Source organism: Myotis yumanensis, unplaced genomic scaffold, assembly GCF_028538775.1.
Source record: "Myotis yumanensis isolate MYYU_CA2020_CCGP unplaced genomic scaffold, mMyoYum1.0.hap1 SCAF_16, whole genome shotgun sequence".
Lineage (NCBI taxonomy): Eukaryota > Metazoa > Chordata > Mammalia > Chiroptera > Vespertilionidae > Myotis > Myotis yumanensis.
The window spans coordinates 37507976-37527257 of NW_027223767.1; the positions used below are offsets into that span (position 1 = coordinate 37507976).

At 43.6% G+C, this 19282-nt stretch overlaps 1 protein-coding gene across 1 annotated transcript in view; it reads right to left on the minus strand.

Moving 5' to 3' along the window:
* Window positions 1-19045, minus strand: part of DNAJC7 (DnaJ heat shock protein family (Hsp40) member C7) — a 32387-nt gene extending 13342 nt beyond the window's left edge. Inside the window, exons 1-5 of the mRNA XM_070394483.1 lie at window positions 18944-19045; window positions 3452-3540; window positions 2465-2589; window positions 1715-1828; window positions 558-632 (exon numbers count right to left, since the gene is read on the minus strand). Coding sequence (XP_070250584.1) covers window positions 558-632; window positions 1715-1828; window positions 2465-2589; window positions 3452-3540; window positions 18944-19020 — 480 coding nt within the window. The 5' untranslated portion in view covers window positions 19021-19045. The remainder of the gene's footprint in view (window positions 1-557; window positions 633-1714; window positions 1829-2464; window positions 2590-3451; window positions 3541-18943) is intronic.
* Window positions 19046-19282: the final 237 nt, after the last annotated feature.

The window sequence follows — 19282 nt, forward strand, 5'->3', positions numbered from 1 at the left end:
CCAGTGATGATGTGGAGTAATAGGAACTCTCATTCATTGCTGGTGAAAATGCAAAATGGTATAGCCACTTTGGAAGACATTTTGGCAGTTTATTGTAAAACTAAATATATTTTTATATAATCCAGCAATTACACTTCTTAAATTTACCCAAAGGAGTTGAAAAATGTCCATACAAAAATCTGCACATGGATGTTTATAGAAGCTTTATTTATAATTGCCAAAAACCTGGTTGTAACAAATGTACCTCCAGTGGGGGGATGCTGACAAGGGGGGAGGCTATGCTTATGTGGGGGCAGTGAGCATAAGAGAAATCTCTGTACCTTCTTCCTGATTATTCTGTGACTCTACAACTGTTCTAAAAGAAAGGATGTCTTAAAAAAAGAAAAATAAATAAAATGTTACATTAAATTTACTATTCTAGATCTTCTGTACTATGCTGCTACTCCTCTTAATTCTCTCTCTCTCTCTCTCACACACACACACACACACACACACACACACACACACACACAACTTTGTGAGGAAAGAATTAAGATTTCCTTATAGTTGTACTTTACCTTCCGAAAATCCCGCTTCTCAAAATCCGATTCTGCTATTTTCTCATATTCTATGACTGCGTTAGCATTCTTGAACTACACCAGAAAATCAGATAAGGGAGAGTTTTAATGAAGTTGTAGATTCAACCACCACAAAAATCAATAAGACTGATGAATGTGTTATTTCAAGAAAATCAGAACCACAGACTTTTCACAAATCAAGTTGGTGAAGATACAGCCAAACACCTTAACAGAAAGGCCAACGCCCTAATCTTACCCTCAATTTGTTCTTAGAAACTCAAGAATACATGAATCATGCCATGATATACTAGTAAACAAAATAAAGGCAAGGCATTGTCAGGGACTGAGCAAAAAAAACTTGCAGATTCTCACTAAAATACATCCATGGGTAAACTGAGCATATATGGAGATGGCAATAAAACATGTTTCAGCTACCAATTTAATCAGGATTTGAATTTACTGAATTCTTTTTCTAAAATATGTTTTTTAAATTAATTTTAGAGGGGGGGGGGGGGGGGGAAGAAACATCGATTGGCTGCCTCCTGCACGCCCTCTACTGTGGATTGAGCCTGAAAAACAGGTCTGTGCCCTGACCAGGAATCGAGCCAGTGACCTCTTGGTTTATGGGTCGACTCTCAACCACTAAGCCACACTGGCTAGGCTAAATTTACTAAATTCTTTAGCCTCGCTCAAATCAGTTCTTTGATGCATCTGTCTATTCCCTTAGCAATCTCGGAAACCCTCCAATTTGCACAGATTTCTAAAGCTGTAAATCATATTCAAAACTCCTTTGAGCCAGGCCAGTATGGCTCAAGAAGTCCCTGGTTCGATCCCAGTGAGGGCACATGCCCAGATTGCAGGCTCGATCCCAGTAGGGGGCATGCTGGAGGCAGTATCAATGATTCTCTCTCATCACTGATGTTTCTATCTCTCCCTCTCCCATTCCTCTCTAAATTCAATAAAATTAAAAAAAAAAACCCACAAAAAAAACACAAAACACTCCTCTGACAGATTAAGAAGCCAAGGCTCAAAGAAACTATGAGACTTGCCTACAGTCACCCAGGTGTGGCTGATGGCAGAAGTGAGACTAGATGTCAGTTCTGACTCTCAAGTCAATATTCCTTGCCTTTTTGATACAGACAGGATCAGACCCGTACCTCCTGTTGTGCCTGAGCATTTTTGTGATCCAATTCTAGGGCTCTCTGGAAACTGCGACAGGCTGCCATGGCATTCCCTAAAGATAGGTGGCATTTGCCTTCTCGTAGATGTCCCTAGAAGAAACACAAAGGACAACAAGGAGCGTGAGTGGCCAAGCAGACAGAAATCAACAGCAGCAACAAACACTCACACAAAACCAACATGGGCCCTAACCGATTTGGCTCAGTGGATAGAGCGTTGGCCATCGGACTGAAGGGTCCCAGGTTTAATTCCGGTCAAGGGCATGTACCTCGGTTGTGGGCACATCCCCAGTAGGGGGTGTACAGGAGGCAGCTGATTGATGTTTCTTTCTCATTGATGTTTCTAACTCTATCCCTCTCCCTTCCTCTCTGTAAAAAAAAATCAATAATATACGTGTGTGTGTGTGAGTGAGTGAGTGAGTGTGTGTGTGTTTGTGTGTATAAACCCAACATGGGATGAAGAAGTGGTTTTCAACCAGGGCTGATTCTGCATTCCACGGGACAGTCAGCAATTTCAGAGACATTTTTGATGGTTATAGCTGGGCAGGGAAGGGGTGCTACTGATACCTTAAAGGCCAGGGATGCTGCTAAACATCCTACAATGCACAGGATACAACCTCACAACAAAGAATTATCTGGCCCAAAATATCAAGAGTGTTAACACTGAAAACCCCTCGGCTAGAAGTCAACTGCAGCAACTCAGTCCTCCCCAAAGAGCCCATTACATACCCGGACGAAACTGTCATCCAACCTCACTGACTGCTGTGCATCTCCAAGAGCTTCCCGGAACCTTCCAAGCATCATCAAGGTGGCTGCTCGATTCCCATAATAGCTAGCATTTTTAGGACACATATCTACAGGAAAGGAAGGAGGTAAAACAAGGTTTAGAATGGGTCATTGCTCCAAAAACTCAAGGGCCATCTCCTTCAGAACTGTAATAGGAATGATGACACTCTTTAAAAAGCCACCATCAAATTTTTGACTACCTGTGCAAATGGACAGCAGCAATGGTGCAATTTAAAAATAAAACACGGCATTAAACTTAGCTTTAAAGTGCATTAATTATCTTTTGGAATAGGGGTCAGCATATTTATCTTCTTACTGGACTGTGTTTTATATAATTAGATATGAAAATGAATTTGCATCTGTTTAGCTGGGGGTGGGAAACCTGTAAAGCAAGTTAGGTGAGAAAAATGCTAGCATGGGATTAAAATATGTTGACAAATTGAGGATGGAGGTAACTAAGACCTGACAATGTTCAGAAAGGCAATGACTGAAATGCATTTAGGTGGGCATCTTTTTGCCATAACATTTAGAATTTTTGGAATTGCTTTTAATTTTCCAGAAGAACTACTATCCACTTAAGTTAGAAAAAGTAATTTCCGCCTGGCCAGTGTGGGTCAGTGGTTGAGCATCACCCCAAGAACTAAGAGGTCCCCGGTTCAATTCCTGGTCAGGATACATGCCCAGGTTGCGGACTTGATCCAGTAGAGGGCGTGCAGGAGGCAGCCAATTGATGTTTCTCTCTCATTGATGTTTCTATCTCTCTATCCCTCTCCCTCCCTTCTCTCTAAAAATCAATAAAAACATTTAAAAAAAAAAAGTAATTCCCTCGTGAGGCCATTAAGCTTGAATATATGCTACTTCTTAGAGAGGAACTATTTATAACAGTATTTAGCAAATTATTTTCCAGCATAAGCACTAGGTTCATCTCACCTATGGCTTTTGTATAATAGTTATAAGCTTCATTGTAATCTTTCTTGGCATAGTATGCATTTCCTTGTTCCTTGAAAGACTCTGCTTCCCTGAAAAGGAGAGAAAGAGAATCATGTTACTCTCTACACCAGTGATGGTGAACCTTTTGAGCTCGGCGTGTCAGCATTTTGAAAAACCCTAACTTAACTCTGGTGCCGTGTCACATATAGAAATTTTTTGATATTTGCAACCATAGTAAAACAAAGACTTATATTTTTGATATTTATTTTATATATTTAAATGCCATTTAACAAAGAAAAATCAACCAAAAAAATGAGTTCGCGTGTCAGAGGTGTCATAGGTTCGCCATCATTGCTCTATACCTAGGCAACCACCTCTTTAATCGCATAGGAGCAATCTTTGGTCTAGAGCCCTGCCTGGCAAATTGAGCTGAAAGTTAGTGTGACACTTGAAGGAATTTACAGATTTGCTCAATTGGCTGAGGTTCAAAAGAAGGTGCTAATGAAGGAATCAATGGTCTTCAGATGTTATTTTTTGTCACTTAGATACATTTAAACTAAGAAAACCTCTCTCATGCCACCTGCCTTGCCTCACTACTCCCACCGAAGTCACTGTCCTTTTGACAGGCAAATTTAGACACAGAAACTGAATCTTTATATATTTACTTCCTTTCCATTGTGTCCCAACTGCTGCCACTTTAGTGAACTTACAAAAAAATAAGCTACAGCCCTAACCGGTTTGGCTCAGTGGATACAGCGTTGGCCTGCGGATTCAAGGGTCCCAGGTTCGATTCCGGTCAAGAGCATGTACCTTGGTTGCGGGCACATACCCAGTAGGGAGTGTGCAGGAGGCAGCTGATCAATGTTTCTCTCTCATCGATGTTTCTAACTCTCTATCTCTCTCCCTTCCTCTCTGTAAAAAATCAATAAAATATATTTTTTAAAAAAGTGAGCTACAGATAATTTCATTCAGGGCAACTGATTTCTCAATGTAAAGTGGGTCATATCCTTAGAATTTTAACGATTTACTATCGTGAAAAGTGGCTCATGCATTTATCACTGGAAGGACAAGCAGAGCAAAAGCAGAAGGCAAAGAAGTTAAAAGCACAGCATATTGGTGTTTAAGAAAGAAAGCAGAGTGACAGCAAAGACCAAGAACTTGGATGACAGGGACATATGAGGTATAGGCTTCAATGCATTTGCTCCAAAAACCCATCTTCCAGTGTTCCCTCTGCCCATCACACATATGTGGGTACTTTCTGCCCCCTCTACTATTATATCCCTGTAGTACCTTGTATAACCACCAAGTGGGTAATAGCAGAATTTCTGCCCTAACCCAAGATACATTTTTTAAAAAATATATTTTATTCATTTTTTTTTTTTTTTTACAGAGAGGAAGGGAGATAGAGAGCTAGAAAGATCGATGAGAGAGAAACACTGATCAGCTGCCTCCTGCACATCTCCTACTGGGGATGTGCCTGCAACTCAGGTACATGCCCTTGACCAGAATCAAACCTGAGACCCCTCAGTCCGCAGGCTGACGCTCTATCCACTGAGCCAGACCGGTTTCGGCTCAAGATACATTTTTTTTTGAAACTGTGCCATTAGACAAACTTTCTAACTTCATTCTCGGGCCATACAAACCTATCAACTTAAAAATTAGCCTGCCCACAGGCAGCCCAGTGGTTGAGCATTAGACCTATGAACCAGGTCATGGTTCGATTCCCAGTCAGGGTACATGCCCTGGTTGTGGGCTTGATCCCCAGTAGAGGGTGTGCAGAAGGCAGCTGATCAATGATTCTCACTCATCATTGATGTTTCTATCTCTCTTTCCCTTCCTCTCTGAAATCAATAAAGATATATTTTTTAAAAATTAGCCTGTTATAGCCCTAGCTGGGTTACTCAGTGGTTAGAGCACTGGTCTGTGGACTAGCCTTCGGTCAAGGGCACATGCCTGGATTGCTGGCTCGATCCCCCAACTGGGGGCTTGCAGGAAGCAGCCAACCAATGATTCTCTCTCATCACTGATGTTTCTCTCTCTCTCTCCTTCCCTTTGAAATCAGTAAAAACATATTAAAAGTCCGGAAAAAAAAATTAGCCTGCTATGTTTGGTCAAACATTTAATTAACTCACCCCTAATGCCTTGGCAGGGCCAGACCAAATGATTTCAAGGTCCTTGTATGGCCTATGGGCCAGATGTCCCCCACCCATTTTAAAGGCACAAACTAGTAACCTCTATCAAAGATACCCAAAATCATTCCACTGACCAACTTGAATGACAAAGATAAATTCTTTGTCAAAATGATTACCACAATATTACTAAAAAATCTGAGCATTTTTGTCATAAGAAAGAATCTTTGTTTCTTTTCTTATCCTCCAGATATGTAAAAACAAACTGAGTTTAAGGGTTGCCTGAAGTGAGGACAGAAGTACATAGTTCTTAACCTTGTAATGGTCTGGGATTTACAGCTTGACTCGATGAATACTGGCATTGGGGAGATTTGTGATTTATTTATGTATGTATTTTAAACTACAAACTGGCAAAGCTGCCCTCCTTTTACTGAGGTGATCTCCCTTTCCATTCGTCTCCATGACTGTCCTGGCAAGTTCTACAAATATGAAAAAGTGCTAGAAGGAAGGATAATGGGAATGACCTAAAATGCTAAAAAGAATTTAATTGTGATGGACATAAATCTGTTTTGAGTAATTTTTTAAAATATATTTTATTGATTTTCTACAGAGAGGAGGGGAGAGGAATAGAGTTAGAAACATCGATGAGTGAGAAACATCGATCAGCTGCCTCCTGCACACCCCCCACTGGGGATGTACCCGCAACCAAGGCACATGCCCCTGACCAGAATCGAACCTGGGACCCTTCAGTCCACAGGCAGACGTTCTATCCACTGAGCCAAACCATTTAGGGCTTGAGTAATTTTTTTATATCAGCTGTCACAATATATAAAGAAGCCATGTGCTGTTGAAAGTCCTCAAGAAGGATCCCCCAACTGCAAGACTGTGGGACCGACGGCAATCTTTCTACATGGTGTGCATCATCCTATAACTCTAAGTGAACCAAGGCACGACATAAAAACTAGGAGGAGCCTATCCCGTCAGAGCAGACATGCAAGAGAGTCGAAGAAAGGGCTTCCCCAACACTGGATTTCAGAAGTTGAGTCAAATTCCTGTGAAGAAATGAGTAGTAAATTCAAAGGAAACATCAGGTCCAAAATCATGCCCAAAAAGATCTAGCCGTTTCTTCAGCTGGCTAGTGGCTGAGAATACACAAATTCTTGAGGAAAACCGAAGGCATCTAAGCACTTGGATAGACTTGTCAACAGTATAAAGCTTGCCAGTCAAAGGTGAAACAATCTGTAGAGCTACTGCAAGGTGGCCTTTCAGGAAACACTAATCCCACGGAGGCTAGCAAGTTCAGCGAGGGCTTCTAGTAAAAATGCAAAGGGTGATTTCTGTGGAAGGTTAGTAATAATCATTGAGGCCAGGTACTTTCCATACATTATTCCCATTTTTCAAAGGAGGAAATAAGGTTTAGAGGGAGAAAATTGGCCCAAGGTCAGGCTGTCAACCCACACCTGTCAGATTCCAAAGCTCTTCACTCTGTACCATGCTATGCTTTCTCTCTAATGTTCACCTCTACCTATTGCCTAAGACTTAAAAGTTAATCTGTACTTCCAGGAACAAGACATGGGCAATGAACATGAATTTCTTTAAACTAAGACAAAAAACAGCCCAGCATATAAAACCCAACTCCAGAACTGCAACCTGCATTTAAATAAGCAAAATGACATCTTAACAATTAGTCACAGAGAGAGCAGGGCTCCTTTAAGATGCGAGACCTAGTGAACTGGACTTCGCCTCCCCCAAGAAATGCATTTCATTTTAGTAAATGGTGAGTAGATTCCATTCTAGAGCAAACAAAGCGAGTAATGTAGAGTCAGCCCACAGCAAAAAGAACAAGAAGAATTGTGTTGTGACAAGTTACCATGTTTTTAACCTCACACGGCACAGCATCAGGGCAGAATTAGCTATTCCCACACAATTGCCTCATGAAAAGGACTTATTTTCATAGAAACATGGTTGATTAACAGCTGCCTAAACAATGGCACTTGGTGCTGCTTTTAGACTGAATGCTTATTTTTTGCCTCCAGGTCCAATGCCCAAAGTGGAGTACCTCTCCATTTTGATCCTCCCCACCAAATACGTGACAAGCTTTAACCAATGGGCCTGACCCTGCGAGACCAGCCGAGGAAAGAGTGGATCTTTGGAATCCAGCATGGCAGCAGCAAGAACTGAACAAGGCTGCATCAGGAACAATTCCAGGGTCAAATCCATTCAAATCCTGCCCTGGGAGTCTGAGAAGGGGTTGAAGTTGTTCAAGTTGCCCTTACAGCAAAGGGACTGAAGGATGAGATGTCAAAGGCGTGGGACTGGAAAAGAAGGAGAAGAGCTGGTTAACACTGGAATTGAGGGCAATCTGGAGGTGGCATCTGTCACTCAACTCACTGCCAATGTCAACTCATTTGGTAAGCAAGTGAGATACAACACATACCTATTAAAACACATCAGTACCGAGAAAGGAAGAATTAGGATTAACTGCATTCACCAGGACAATCTATAAAAAGGAAAGGACTCCAAAAGGGACTACATTAAACTACAAATTATCTTTTATGTCCACAAAATAAAACTCAGACTAAACCCTGAAATATAATACCCCAGCAAAATACAGACTTGGCCATAACTGACCTGATGGACTATTAACAGCTGTGCTCTATCTCTAGTATTTTTTCAGATTTTCAAAGGATTTCCAATGAAGATCTTTGAAATGGCCTTCTCAAGTGGTTATGATGATGATATCATGTGTCTCCCAACAAAGGAAGAGCAACGGAGGCACCCAAGGGGAATGCACAGGTTTCCTAATTCCTGGAGTCCTATATTTTTTCCCTCCAGATCTTGCTGGTTTCGAGATTTTTAGATTAAAACTAATTTATCTAGTTCCCTACCCAATCCTTGAGTCAACTCTAAGCAGAATAAGCTTCATTTCTCTGATTTTCCAAGAGATGCTGGAAATGACTTTACCTCCCCTCCACCAAATCAATTCTCTCACTTTAATAGCCGGCAACAAATTCTTATGAAAACAGCTACTGAAAAAAGGTTTTCAAAAACTCTGTCCTCTTTGGACGTATGATGGGATGGTCTCCCATAACAGGTTCATTGCTGAAGGGCTGGGGCCATCCTTCCCTCAGACGGCTATAGATAAGGAAAATACATGCCATTCTTGGTTTGCTTTGCTACTCTAAAATGTATTTCTTTTCAGAAACCTTATCAATTGGAAAAGTGCAGTCCTGAAAACCTGCTCTTCTACACCACATGTGTGTTAAAAATCTGTGTATCCTCTGATCATGCAGGTACATTCTCTCTCTCCCAACTGAGCACTCATTCATCACAGATGCTAACTAATCCAATAAACACTGCCAAAGGAATCATTTCACACAGGTCTTAGCAGGGCTCAGCATCATATGATCAAAACAGACAATTTGGGCTTACGATTACCAGCCAACTTTGCACATTTGCAGCTCAGCTAAATTAAAAACACATTAAAGCACCATAGTTGACATTGCAATGTGCCCCAAATTAGATGTCCTTAACAAATTTCCATTTCTCTCTAAATACTTCCAAGTTGTGCACTTAAGCAAGATCTTTGCCTTAGTCTAATTAGTCTATCTATTAGCCATTAAAGGGGTATTTAGAAAATGTAATCAGCTTTCACTAATGCAGGATTCATTGGGTGGTAGTTTTTTAAACATTCTCAACATGGCTGGGTTCACTCTGGAATTGCTTCACATACATTTGTAGATTATTAAAATAGCGATGAGATGCTTCACCATTCATACAGTATCATTTTAAGATACTGCAGTGCACGAAAAATAAAGACCAGCATGGTTTCATGATTCTGCAACATTCTTAGCTTGGGAAATGCTGAATAGATTTTTCTATGACAAAAACATACCACACTGCTTTTATTTATTTAAAGTATTTGGCTAGAATAATGTATTTTTAATAAAGTTCAGCTCTTTCAATGATGGCATTAATAATTGTTTAATTCAAAACAGATGCAGCAGCTAGAATAAGATTTTTTTTCTTTTCATTTTCTTAGAAAAAAATCTAGCTTTGCTAAAATTACAACTCAGGACAAAATGATTTATTTTGTTAGCACAGGGGGAGTGTTTAGGGACCTTTGATTTTGAAGACTATTTTATTGGCAGGAAGAACCTTAGAAAAAGATATCTTCCCTTTTCTTACGCTCAGGCTATTAAGAATAATACTTTATACCGCCAGTGAGACAATATTTATGCATTCCTACTATATTTACTACTTCCAAAATGTCACCCTTATTCTAAGATTGTGCATTCCTACTATATTTACTACTTCCAAAATGTCACCCTTATTCTGATTGTTGCACCCAGTTCTTTTATTCAGTCAGATTTACTAGTTGCCTGCTGATCTAGAAATGTCCTCCACCCTTCAGAATTCATGGGATCGTGGCCAGTGTCGGAGTAGAAATTCCTTCCTCCTTCCCACAGCCTGAAACCTCTTGTCCCCAAAGGCTGGTCACAGGGCCTGTTTCATGTTGTAATCTCTATGACCTTCATAAGAGAGTAAAGTAAAAGGAGCCCAGGAGCCTAACTTTGATTTTGTTTTTTATATATATTTTTTACTAGAGGCCCAGTGCATAAAATTCGTGCGGGGGGGGGGGGGGGGGGAGGGAAGGCGAAGCCGTGGGTGTGTGTCCCTCAGCCTGGCCTGCGCCCTCTCGCAGTCCAGGAGCCCTAGGGGTATGTCCGACTGACGGCTTAGGCCCGCTCCCCGGCTCAGGGCTTCTGGCTGAGTGGTGCTCCTCTGTGGGAGCACACTGACCACCAGGGGACAGCTTCTGCATTGAGCGTCTACCCCCGGGTCATCAGTGCGCATCATAGCGACCGGTTGTTCCGCCATTCGGTCAATTTGCATATTAGCCTTTTATTATATAGGAAGATTGATTTTAGAGAGGAAGGGAGAGGGAGACATAGAAACATCAATGATGAGAATCGTTGGTTGGCTGCCTCCTGCACGCCCCCTACTGGGGATAGGCCCTGCAACTCTGGCATATGCCCTTGACTGGAACTGAACCCAAGACCCTTCAGTCTGCAGGCCAACACTCTAGCCACTGAGCCAAACCGGCTAGGGTTGATTTTGTCTTACCAAATACATATTATTCTCTTTCTTATCATCGAATCTAGGGGTGATTTAACAGTCTGAGTTTCACACTGATAGGTGGGAGCCATACATGACTTAATGCAAGGTACTGCACACTGAGTGCAAACAAAGGCTTCATTACAGTTCAGAGAAAACAGCAGGTGGGCTTTATCCAACTGCTACCAGTTGGTAAAGGTGGGCTACCCAGCTTCCTTTACCCAATTTCCTATAAAAGACAGAGCTGCTTTTACTTTAAAACACAATTAAAACATTTGCCCTACACCCCAACCAAAAGAGGGAAGATGATGATGATGAACAAAATTTATAAACATACCAGTTCAAATTGTTCTGTCTAGATATTCAGGGGGAAGCTTCGAGAGAGGCAGCGGCAGAGAGACCAAGAGTCACAAATACAGTCTACACAAGGCAGCAGCACTCTCTACTGTTCAAGTAGGGAAAGACACCAGGCAACATGCTGGGTGGAGTTGGCTCTGTCTCTTTCAATGGGGGAAATTGAGCAACCAATCAATCAATCTGGACAAAAATCCCATCAGTGCAGGCTTAGGATAGTCTCATAGGAAATAGCTGAACTGTGACTTATGCTAGTTCCTTAAGAGGAGGTATCTCGATCTGTGGAACCTACCTAACCTTCAATGACCACTGCGGAAAGGACACGGAACCATAAAGCTGCTTCTGAGGAACAAGCTTCCCTGAAGCCATTCTGAGGACACAAGCCACTGGCTTTTAAGAATTAGCCAGAGGCTTGTTTTCATAACATCCCAAACCCACCATTTTCTATTCCTTGGTTCCCAATTCTGTGAAATTTCCTCCTCATGAGGACAGCAAAAATCTAGAACTGCCTGGCCAGCATGGCTCAGAGGTTGAACTTTGACCTATGAGCCAGGAGGTCAGGGCACATGGCCAGGTTGTGGGCTTGATCACGAGAAGGGGGTGTGCAGGAGGCAACCAATCAATGATTCTCTCTCATCATTGATGTTTCTATCTCTCTTCCTTCTCTCTGAAATCAATAAAAATACATTTTAAAAAATCTAGAACTGAGGTACTAAGGAAAGGCTGCTTTCTGAAGGTTTGTGTTGTTGTGTTTTGTTTTGTTTTGTTTTGCGGGGAGGGAGGATATAGGAACCAATGTGGGGAATCTGGATCGTCAACTAGTATTTTGTTTCCAAAGTTCTCTAGGTTCCTTAGTTCAACAGGTGGTTGACTGCTAAGAGCAAACTGTTTTAAGACAGATATTCCAAAAATAAGAAAAGGTCCTGTTTGCCTCACTCTGTCCCCGCGCCCCCCCTGCAAAGTTTAATATTGGAATCAGAAGAGTTACCACTTTGCTAATCAGACAGTCTGGAGTGGACTTCCCACATAAACGTGAAGTTATATGCCAAAAGAATATTAGGTCTCAGAATTAGACTTTAAAAGTCAAATACTCCTCTTCATATTACCATTTTCAAATCACTCATACCCCGACCAATGGTGGAACAAAACACAGGAACTGCCTTTTCGATCTGGCGGAGGGAGAAAAAAATTGTTAATCCAATAACTACTGGGATAACGTACACTCCGATTCCTGCCCTTACTGCTGAAATCCTGACAGTTTAAAAGAATACCTGCAACGACCTCTAAGTAACTTCCACATCACTCAGCACTGGAGAAAGGGGACCAAACATTAGTGGAGAAAGGGAGAAATGGGCTCTCAGAGGGATTCGGCATCAGGCCACAAGGCACCTAGGCAGCCGCTGACCACTGTTCTCCAATCTTCTAAAATCCTAAAAAAAGAAAGCAAAGGCAAGTGCCCAGTACTCAGTCAGCTTTTTAAAACTTAGAATACTAGCTTCAATGGCCAAACTAATTCCTGATTGGCTGGAATGTACATATGGCTGGGCTTTAAGCCAATCAGAGTTCTGGTCGTTGGGGATGGACTAGACACAAGAGCAACTGCCACTTACTGGCCCATCATTTTATTAAAATCTCAGTTCTCAAACTTAATTTGTTCCAGAAGGCTGTTCAAGAAGAGACCTGTTCAAAAACTGAATCATTTTTTCCCCATTAAAAATAATGTAAATTGAATTCATTCCAGACCCCCAAATGATTGTTTTAAACTTTCTTATATAGAGTATATGTCTAGTGTACTGTTTAATCTATAAACAAACACTTGTTAAATTTAACCAACCAGCCCCTTAAATGAATCACAGGGGTGCAGCATCTTCCCTTTTTCACATATCACTACCTCCAAAATGTGGTCACTGGCTAATGCTTTTCCTTTATCCAAATCAACGACAGTTTTTCTACCTCTTAATTGCCTGTGATCATTGTTTCTTTCACACTCTCAGCAACATTAGCATTCTTGATGGCCTCTTTATGTTTTAAAATTGTGCTAATCATCCACTTCTCCAGCAATAAAAGCAAAAAAAACCCCCAAAAACCACAAACCAAAAAACACCACACATATATTCACAGCAATTTCCTGAGATGTTAACAATGCCAGATTTAGAGGTAAACTGACTATATTCTCTCCTTTGTTTGTGGTCTGAGAGCCGCTTTTTGTCAAACGGGTGTATTAGCAGAAAAGGGTTGTCAGGTCCAGAACTGAAGTTTTGTGCAAAGATTTTCGGAAAAATTTTAAGTGAACAACTTGGTCAAGAAAAGAATTAATTGTCCGAGATGGGAGACAGTTGAAGAGTTTGTAGCTCAGCGTACCTGGCTCTGGTTAATATGTGGTTCCGAATTAGAGCAGCAAGGAACAGAGAGACCTTCCTTCCTCTGTACTCTACCTTTGTTCCAGTTATAATGAACAATTTTGACACTTGTTAAATATTAGGGTTCAATTAATGTGTTGGTATTTAGGATTCTGTATTCCTAGGTTTAACCCTTCTTTAACCATGGCTCATTTTGATAGGGGCAGAAATGAAATATTGGGGACCAGCTATCATTGTAAGAAATATTCATCATGCTGTTAACCGTGATTGCTTTATTCTGATTAGAGAAGGCATATTCTAACCTGGCTGGGAATTGCATGCGCACTTGGGGGACCTGGGAGCTCACCCTGAAATGTAGCCCATCCTCCCCATCAGGGAGCTGCCTATTATCATGGAAAGATTAACAACGTTGTGGCAGAAACCAGAGCAGCCATCCCTTTGAAGACTGGTCTTCGCATACCTGCAGGCCTTTGCAAATCTCCAGGCTGCATTACCTGTTAAAATTGCCCATTTGGCATACCCTTTGCCTACTTCCCTATGTAATCTTTGTCCTACCCAATATAAGCAGCTGGTTTATGGGGAGAGGCAGAACAGATTTTTTGTGGATGACCCGTTCTCTCCCATCCTGCCGGCAGTATTGGAATAAACGCTCATATGATTCAACTCTGTCTCTGCTTAATTGGCTCAAGTAGTGACGGGCAGCACGGACCCATGGATTGTCCGGTTACAATTTGTTCCATCTCCCATTTTTTCACCTTTGACCCCAAAACAAATGAAAGCTGAGAGTAATGTTTCTTATTGATTTGGGTTCAAGGTCAAAGAATAAATTCCCATTTAACTTGCAGGCTTACTGAAATGTCTAGCTGTCTGCCCTGGAACTTCAAGAACAAGTTTAGGGGGACAATTGACTAAGAATTGAAAGCAGGGTGAGGAACAAGGAGGGAAACTTCAGTGAAGGCTATGAATTCCAAAATGTCCCAAGGAGCCACAGTAAACAGCAATAGCGGCAAATCCTGGGATATGGACTCAGGGTTTAGTGCTTCCCACAAACAATCCTATCTTAGCCTATATAATGAACCCCAATATGCAAATCGAACGAACGGCTGAACGACCAGCAAAACGACGGTTGCTATGATGTGCACTGACCACCAGGGGGCAGACGCTCAATGCAGGAGCTGTCCCCTGGTGGTTAGTGCGTTCCCAGAGGGGGAGCGCCGCTCAGCCAGAAGCTGACCTCATGGCTGGTGATTGCAGTGGTGGTGGTGTGAGCCTCTCCCGCCTCTGCTGCAGATAGGCAGTAAGGAGCAAGGGGTCCCCGACTGCGAGAGGGATGTCTGACTGCTGGCTTAAGCCTAAGCCAGTAGGCAGGCATCCCCCAATGGGTCCCGGACTGTGAGAGGGTACAGGCTGAGCTGAGGAAACCCCCCACACTCCCGCCCAGTGCACAAATTTTGTGCACCAGGCCTCTAGTATAGACATATAGACGAAAAAAATAAAAGGCAAAATCCACAAAGAGTTTACAATACCTAGGTACTAAGAAAGGGTCTAAAAATAACTGTTCTTGTTTGCACCCATGAGGAAAACAGGTACAGAAGAGTTAAGATCATCAGCTCAAAGGAATCAGGTAATGTCACTGTTCTTCAGTCTATGGCTTCCATTGGTTATTTTAAACCTCACTGTCTCTTCTATTAATGAACAATGTGAACTCCTTTGATTTTACCATAATAAAGACTTTTGGAGCCCAAGCTGCTCCCCAGCCCAGGAAATGTGACCAGAGCCTTCAATCAAGATAGGTATTCATAAATTAGATAAAGCAATCAGCAACTTCCCAGGACAGCTGTAATGTAAAACCTATGAAATTTAGCCCTCTATCTTCCAAGTTGCTTTATCTGTTCTGGTAGGGAAAGAAAAATAAATAATCTTCATGTACTGAAGCTGATCTATTTTGGAGTGCCAACTAATGCATCTTTTATTTTAGCCTCTCAGCTGCTATGAGCTCAAAGAACTTCGTTAGAGTGACAGGCAAAAAAATAAAGTCCATTTCTTTTCTTTGATACACTATAGCTAAGGAAATAAAACACGCAGCCATTTAAAATGCTGTTACCATGAAGCCCAGTGTCTTGAAAGCTCTGCTCATTTTGCCTCCTATGGACTGTAACAATTTAGCAGCAGCGGCAGCAGCAGCAGCAGGATGCCCCTAAGCCAAGATAAGATGCAAGGAAGGACTCCTTGCTAGACTTCACAAAAACAAACCAAGAGACCCATCAACTCACATGTCCCCAAGTGAACTGGTAGTAAGACTGTAACCAGAGACGTGAACTTGGCCAAATGACCAACCAAGCCAGATGGTAAAGGGCACTTATAAGGGATGTTCCTATCCGTGCTCTCTGCTATGACCTCATAGGAGGATTTCCAGATATATGAAAAATGCAAATAACCTTTCTCCAAAACTTCTAAATTCCCACTCCATTTTCAGCATACATAACCAAGTATTGGAAAACCATACATAAACAAGTCTTTATCTTAATAACAGATCCCAATGTTTACGTAAACCTCCTAAGGCAGGCAGAAAACAAACCTGTGATTTTTTTCTGTTTATTTCACTCTATTTTCTTTTGATTTGTTCACCTTGGTGGTACATAGTAAACATCTAAGCTTTATTATATTTAAAATAAATCTATATAAATATGTCTAGCATGTAAGTCTATTTGGTAAGAATAGTTTTTATAGTTAAATTTAGTTGTTTTTTTCAGTGGTAGATGAAATAATTGTGCATTTTACAACCAATGGCATCTTCTAAAAACATTTATTTTAATTTGTATTGAATTTATTGGGGTGACATTGGTTAATAAAATTATATAGGTTTCAGGTGTACAATTCTGTAATACATCATCTGTATACAGTTTTGTGTTTACAACCAATAACACCTTAAATTTCATGAAATAAGGCAGTTAACATTAAGTCAACACCCTCCCTTATTTTGTTATGCTGCTACGAAATACCATGTTTTGGGGTAATGTAGTCACATTACAGCATCACCAGTTTTATGTTTCTTAATATATCTTCTTAAATATCTTAAGTTTATTATAATTTTATGATAGAACATCCTCTAAGGATTTTTTTTTTTTTAAGGAAATGAATTTGATTTAGATAGGGGAGCTTTGAAAAGGAACCCAAATTAGGGAGAGACCCTACATCAGATATTTACACTGAAAAGAATGAATTTAAATATTACATACAGCCCAAGACCCTATTTAAAGCGCAATGAACCAAAGAACTCTTTTCACATGAAGGTAATCCTTACAATTAATTTAAGCTCTGTGTTGGGGTAGTTGTATTCCCCATTTTACAGCTCCTTAATGATGAAAATGATGTTTAATTCTAAATATCTGGAAAGAACTAGGACCGATGTGAAAACTCCTAAGTAAGTGTGGTGGGCAGTTAGACATGAGCAGCGCAGGGATGATGGGCCAGGTACAGAAGGCCACTAGGGTGGAAAGTCCCAGCAAAGGGCAAAACTGGGAAAACAAGGACCTTGCCCCCAGGGTAACCTCTCACCTGGCATTTCGAAGGTCAGGCGGTTCAGACCCTTCCCTGACCTTCCCTCCCCTAGCATGCTGCTAGTCCTGTGGGTTAGACCCTCCTAGAGGGGAATGAGTGAGGGGGCCGGAGGATAGCCCTTACACATTAAACCTCCAGGACAACGAGGTTCTGATCCACATCAAATACATACAGGCCTCACTGTGTTTCAGCTCCAGGCCCAGGAGAGCAGCAAAACCAGACAGACAAAGCCATGTAACTAGAGACTCAAGTAAGGAGGTTGCTGAACCGAGGTCCAGTCCCCGATAACATTGTTATTGCACTGACGTTAGGACCAGCTGCATTGACTGATGATCCCTGGTGCCGACCAATCAGTGAAGACCACAAACCCTGAACAGACACACCTGGAAAACTGATCAATATTCTAGGGGATCCTCCCAAGACCTCCAGACAAATACCCTCCAGGACCCAGAGCAGCAGTCTCTCTGGAGAGGCTTCCCCCCACCCGCCTCCTCCCCCAGGGGTGTTTTCCTTGCTTCTCTCTCTCTCTCTCTCTCTCTCTCTCTCTCTCTCTCTCTCTCTCTCTCTTTCTCTACGCTCCAGGGGCCCTTGTCTAGCCTCTGCCATTTGTTCCCGGAGCCCATGCAGCCCGGCTGGCTCGCTTCTTCCACCTCTGACTTTCCAAATACACTTCTGCTCGTCTCTGAGTCTTGGCTCTGAATTCTTTCTGGGCCAGAACTCAAGCACCAAGGGTGCTGAGCCAAGGTCCAGTCGCCAGTACCATGCCGGGTGCCATTTTGCCGGTGACACCAGGAGACCAGACGCTGGTATCCAGAGCTCTCTGATCGCCCAGGGACCTCCTACACCTGGTCAGCAGCTCCCAGCAGGTCAGGCGCTGGGAACACTGGCTGCAGTAACTCGCCTTACTTTTGACATCTACTCACGCTGCCTCACTCCATCTTACAATTAATACCTCGGAGTCCTGATTTCAGATCGCAGGCACAAGTCCTACCTCCCCACCTCAAGCCACCCAGACAGGAGACGACATTCACAGGCTTGGTATGAGGACACGGAGTATGTGGGAAGGAGGCCGAGAGGACTGTAATCAGTCCATCTGCCGCCGATTAGGAAAAGGGGCCCCAGCACCTCTTCGTTCCTTTGGCTTCGGGGTGAGGAGCGTGAGCACCCACAGCTGTGCCCCCACCCCACCTCCCACCACCTGCCCCGGCGGTGGCCGGAACCCAGAGAGTGTTCTCGAAAAACACTCACTCAGCAGCTCCCCCGGCTGGTCCGGCCTGGCCAGCTCGAGCCACGGCAGCTGCCCAGCAGCGTCAATAGCGCCCAAGCAGCTGCCCTCCTCCTTGCTGCTGCACTTAAGGGGGAATCACGGCCCTGAGAGGGATGAGGGTATGACCCGGGAGGGGGGACGCCGGGGTGGAGGAAGGGGCGTCCGACGTGCAGAGCACGAAACCAGCCCCTCGCTCTTCCTCTTTATCGTCTTCCACTTCGGGGGTCACTGTGGGGAGGGGGCGATCAGGTCCAGAGTGCAGACACACCATCACCTCGGACCCAGGCCAGTGCTCGCTGGGGTATGATGACGGAAGAAGAGAATGAGGAGAGCACGGGCTTTGCCTGACGACAATGCACAGAAGTTCGGGCGGGGGTCACGGTCGCCGCGCCGCCGCCCCCGCCCGGAACAGACCCCAAATGCCCCCAGAGACCAAGTCTCCGCCGTAGGGACGACCTTTCCCCTCTGCTGCAAAACGACCGGGGCCTCAATTCCCCAGCCAGGCGGAAGCCGGAGGGGAGGTCCGACCTCCGAGAGCGCCCCTTCAGGGGGTCCATCCGGACTGGATCGCGAGCGTGGGAAGGGGGGGGCACGGAGGGCGGGGCATCGCCTCAACAGCTAGGAGCTGCATCATGGCAGGGACGGGTTACCCACAGCCACAGAGCTGCAGCTCGCCCCTTCCCCTGCACCACGACCCGGTTACCTCTTCGCTCCTTCTTCGTCGGGCAGCTCTGGCTCGGTCGCCGCCATTACCACATCGCACTCCGCGGTAGCCGCCATCTTACCGCCCAGACCAGAGAGCCGGGTGGGAGGCCGGCGGTGAAGAGCACTTCCGGTCGGGGCATCGAGTCGCGCAGCGGCGCTGTGCCCAGAGAGGCTCCCTCGGGCCCGTCTACCAGCGAGAGGCTCCGCTGGGGGCCAGAGCGGCCTCCCGCCCCCGGAGGTCCACGGCTGTCTCCGCGCCGGGGCGGGGCCCCAGGGACGGTTCCTGTGCGTGGGGGGCGCCACTTTAACCGTAGGGCGAAAGGGGGTGCAGGAGGAT